Source organism: Aulonocara stuartgranti (assembly GCF_965226115.1).
Source record: "Aulonocara stuartgranti genome assembly, chromosome: 6".
NCBI lineage: Eukaryota > Metazoa > Chordata > Actinopteri > Cichliformes > Cichlidae > Aulonocara > Aulonocara stuartgranti.
The window spans coordinates 15,598,539-15,601,439 of record NC_138944.1 but is presented as its reverse complement, the minus strand read 5'-3'; the positions used below and the strand labels follow the sequence as shown (position 1 = coordinate 15,601,439).

The 2,901-nt window shown below is 39.4% G+C and overlaps 1 protein-coding gene across 1 annotated transcript; it reads right to left on the bottom strand.

The window, feature by feature from the left end:
* Nucleotides 1-1,299: 1,299 nt before the first annotated feature.
* LOC309709276 (GTP-binding protein Rhes-like) lies at nucleotides 1,300-2,901 on the bottom strand. The gene has a single exon (XM_082537832.1). The coding sequence runs from the start codon at nucleotides 2,668-2,670 to the stop codon at nucleotides 2,044-2,046; it is 627 nt and encodes a 208-aa protein (XP_082393958.1). The 5' UTR covers nucleotides 2,671-2,901; the 3' UTR covers nucleotides 1,300-2,043.

Genomic DNA, 2,901 nt, shown 5'->3' with positions numbered 1-2,901 from the left:
ACAGCTACACAGTAGTAATGCACAACTGTTCAACTGTTCAGTATTCAAATGTTGTGATGCTAATGAGAGGCTTCATTTGTTTTGCTTAACTTTGTCTACCATTGTCTCAGGGGTGGAGACAGTAGTGCTGACCTTACTAACATATGCTAAAGTTGCTTTCATCTTAACACGTAGTTCCAGGAGACGTAAAGTCTTTTTTTTTTTATAGATTTGGCTGCAGGTGTTTTGGTGTCATACATAAAATCATTTTCCTCAATAGGCCTGCCTTAAATATGTCTGTTTTTAAAGGTTGTATTTAACCTGTATATAACCTTGTTTGCAGGTACCACAGTAAATATAGCGTACCCACATTGAGGCCTCAGTTAATGTAATGTGTGTTTTTCACCAGCAGATGGCAACAGAGGTCAGAAAATACTGGCAGGCGTGTGCAGTTAAGAAATTTAGAGCACAAATTGTGCTAATCACAATTGCTTTTACCGAATGTTCTCATTTTTTATTTTGTTTAAATCACTTGTCACAAGAAAATGAGTAACAAGAACAGTGAATACTTAATTTTGTAATTTTATGACTGCCCATGCAAAGGGAATGGTAGAGGGAACATGCTGGGGCCTCACCCAAAACAAACAGTCTTTACGGTCCTATAATGTATGCATGGCATTAACAAAGAGATGCTTCTAAGCTTTACTGCATCATATTTAACCATCTCATATTATGTAATTATACCTTTCAGTTTAGCTTTTTGTGTTATAAGAGGGCTATAAGACTCCAAAACATGTTCTAGAAAATAATTTTTGCTGTAAAAAGTCTTCTTTTTGGCTTCCAACTTTATGTATACACTACTTTTTATCAGCACGGTTTCTATTGTCTTTTTGCTTATTTTGTGACCTTATTACTACCTTATTCATTTGTAACCTCCTGACATCCTTTAATGTAAATAATAATTCCGGTGCTGTGGTTAACACTGTTGCATCATAGAAGGAAAGCCCTGAGTTTAAATCCACTGGCCTGCTGGGGCATTTCAGTTTAAGATATGCATGAGCATTTTGAAATTGGCTGTAGCTGTGAATGGTTGTCTGTCGCTCTGTGTTAGCCTTGTGACAGGCTGGTGATTTGTGCAGGGTGTATGCCTATCATTCGCCCTATGAAAGGTGGTAAAGGGTCCAGCCCCTCTGAATTGCATGGGTGGAATAAAATTGACATTGTACTTCTTCACATACATATCAATGCTTATCTATTTTTCATGTCTTTAATTATGTACCTAGGTATGTTTATTTACAGAAACGGAAACATTTTCACAAGTGTTGCTTTTCGCTTTTATTACACATTAAAGACACTATTCCACATACATTTGTTAAATAAACAGCTAAAAAATATATGAATACATGTGATGATAAAAAAATGAAATTTATAAAAACAAGCATTTTGAATGGCCACATCAAAATGAAAAGTGCATTTATATTTCCATTTGACCACAGTTTTTTTTAATGCAAGGGTAATGTTATGCTTAGTAGAAAATCCCAGTTAAAAAAAAATTCAAACAGTATCATGTGCTACAGGTGAATCACTAAGTTAAAAAAAAAATTATATGAGATATACAACTTTTGCAGTGACCACACCTGATACATATATACACATACTTCCCCTTAGTAAACAAAGGATAGCAACAGTCCAGATAGCTTAACATGAGGAAATGCAATAGCTTTACAGTGATCTGAACACCAGCAGCATGTCACCAAATAAGCAACAACAGCGTTACATCAAGTGCACATCTAATTCATTCTCTCCATTTAATTTTAGGTTCACAGATATTCATAAGGTAGCAGTCTGTTTAGGTTCGGTCTGTACTTATTTTCTTCTTCCTGAAGTGTTTTTTGTGTGTGTTTGTGTGTGTCCATAATCCCAGCCAGGCAGCTCTTATGATGTCCAGGTTTCTCTCTCGTTCTCTCTGTCCAGCACCACTGAGTTTCACAACATACCTTCCATATTCTCATCCACCCTGGCTTTTTGTGAATCAAAACACCATCTCCCCTCCTGTGACACTCACTATGACAAAATACAGCTGTTGGTCTTGTTCATGGGTGGCCGAAAATCGGTGTCTTTTGGAATGGTCTCCCTGCGTCGACGTAGTGCGGGGCTGAGGCGGCTAGGAAGGTTTGCCTGTTGCAGGAGCTCCTTGAACACTTCAACGACATTGGAATTTTCCTTTGCTGAAGTTTCCACATAACTGTTGTTCCAGTCCATCTCTACAGTTGATAGCACATCCTCGTTGGACACTTGACGCTCCTCTTCTCTGTCCACCTTGTTTCCCACCACCACGATTGGTGTGTACTTGTCCTCTTTGATCTCAAGAATCTCATCTCGGAGGCTCTTGACAGCCTCCAGTGATTCTGGGTCATCCACAGCGTACACCAGTGCGAAGGCATCACTGCTTTGGATTGAGAGCTTGCGCATGGCGGGGAAGGAGTAGCTACCGCTGGTGTCCAGGATTTCCACAGTGACCTTGACCCCGCCAATGTCATATTCTTTACTGTGCAGCTCCTCCACAGTACGCCGATGTTTGGGTTCAAAGGTGTCTTGGAGAAAGCGTCTGATAAGGGCCGTCTTCCCCACGCCTGCTGCTCCCAGAAACACTAGGCGCACGTGTGTCTTCTCCTTCACCTCCAGAGACATGTCTTATTTTTCTTTCTTGGCCCAATTGAGAAAAGAAAATGTCCCAAAAAGTGTCTTATTTAATGCACTTGCAAATATTAAACCTGTCAGTAATCTTTAACCTAAATATTTTCTCAAGGAAATCTCTCCATGTGCAGTTTGAGAATTCTTGTTCCTGAGCTTCTTTCCTTTTTGTTTTTTCTCCTGATAGTTTTTAAGCTCCCTGTCGAAGCTGCTTATTGGGTGCTTCAC

Bases quoted from the DNA above. Each gene is read 5' to 3' on its own strand.
- LOC309709276 (XM_082537832.1), bottom strand. From the start codon at position 2,670: ATGTCTCTGGAGGTGAAGGAGAAGACACACGTGCGCCTAGTGTTTCTG.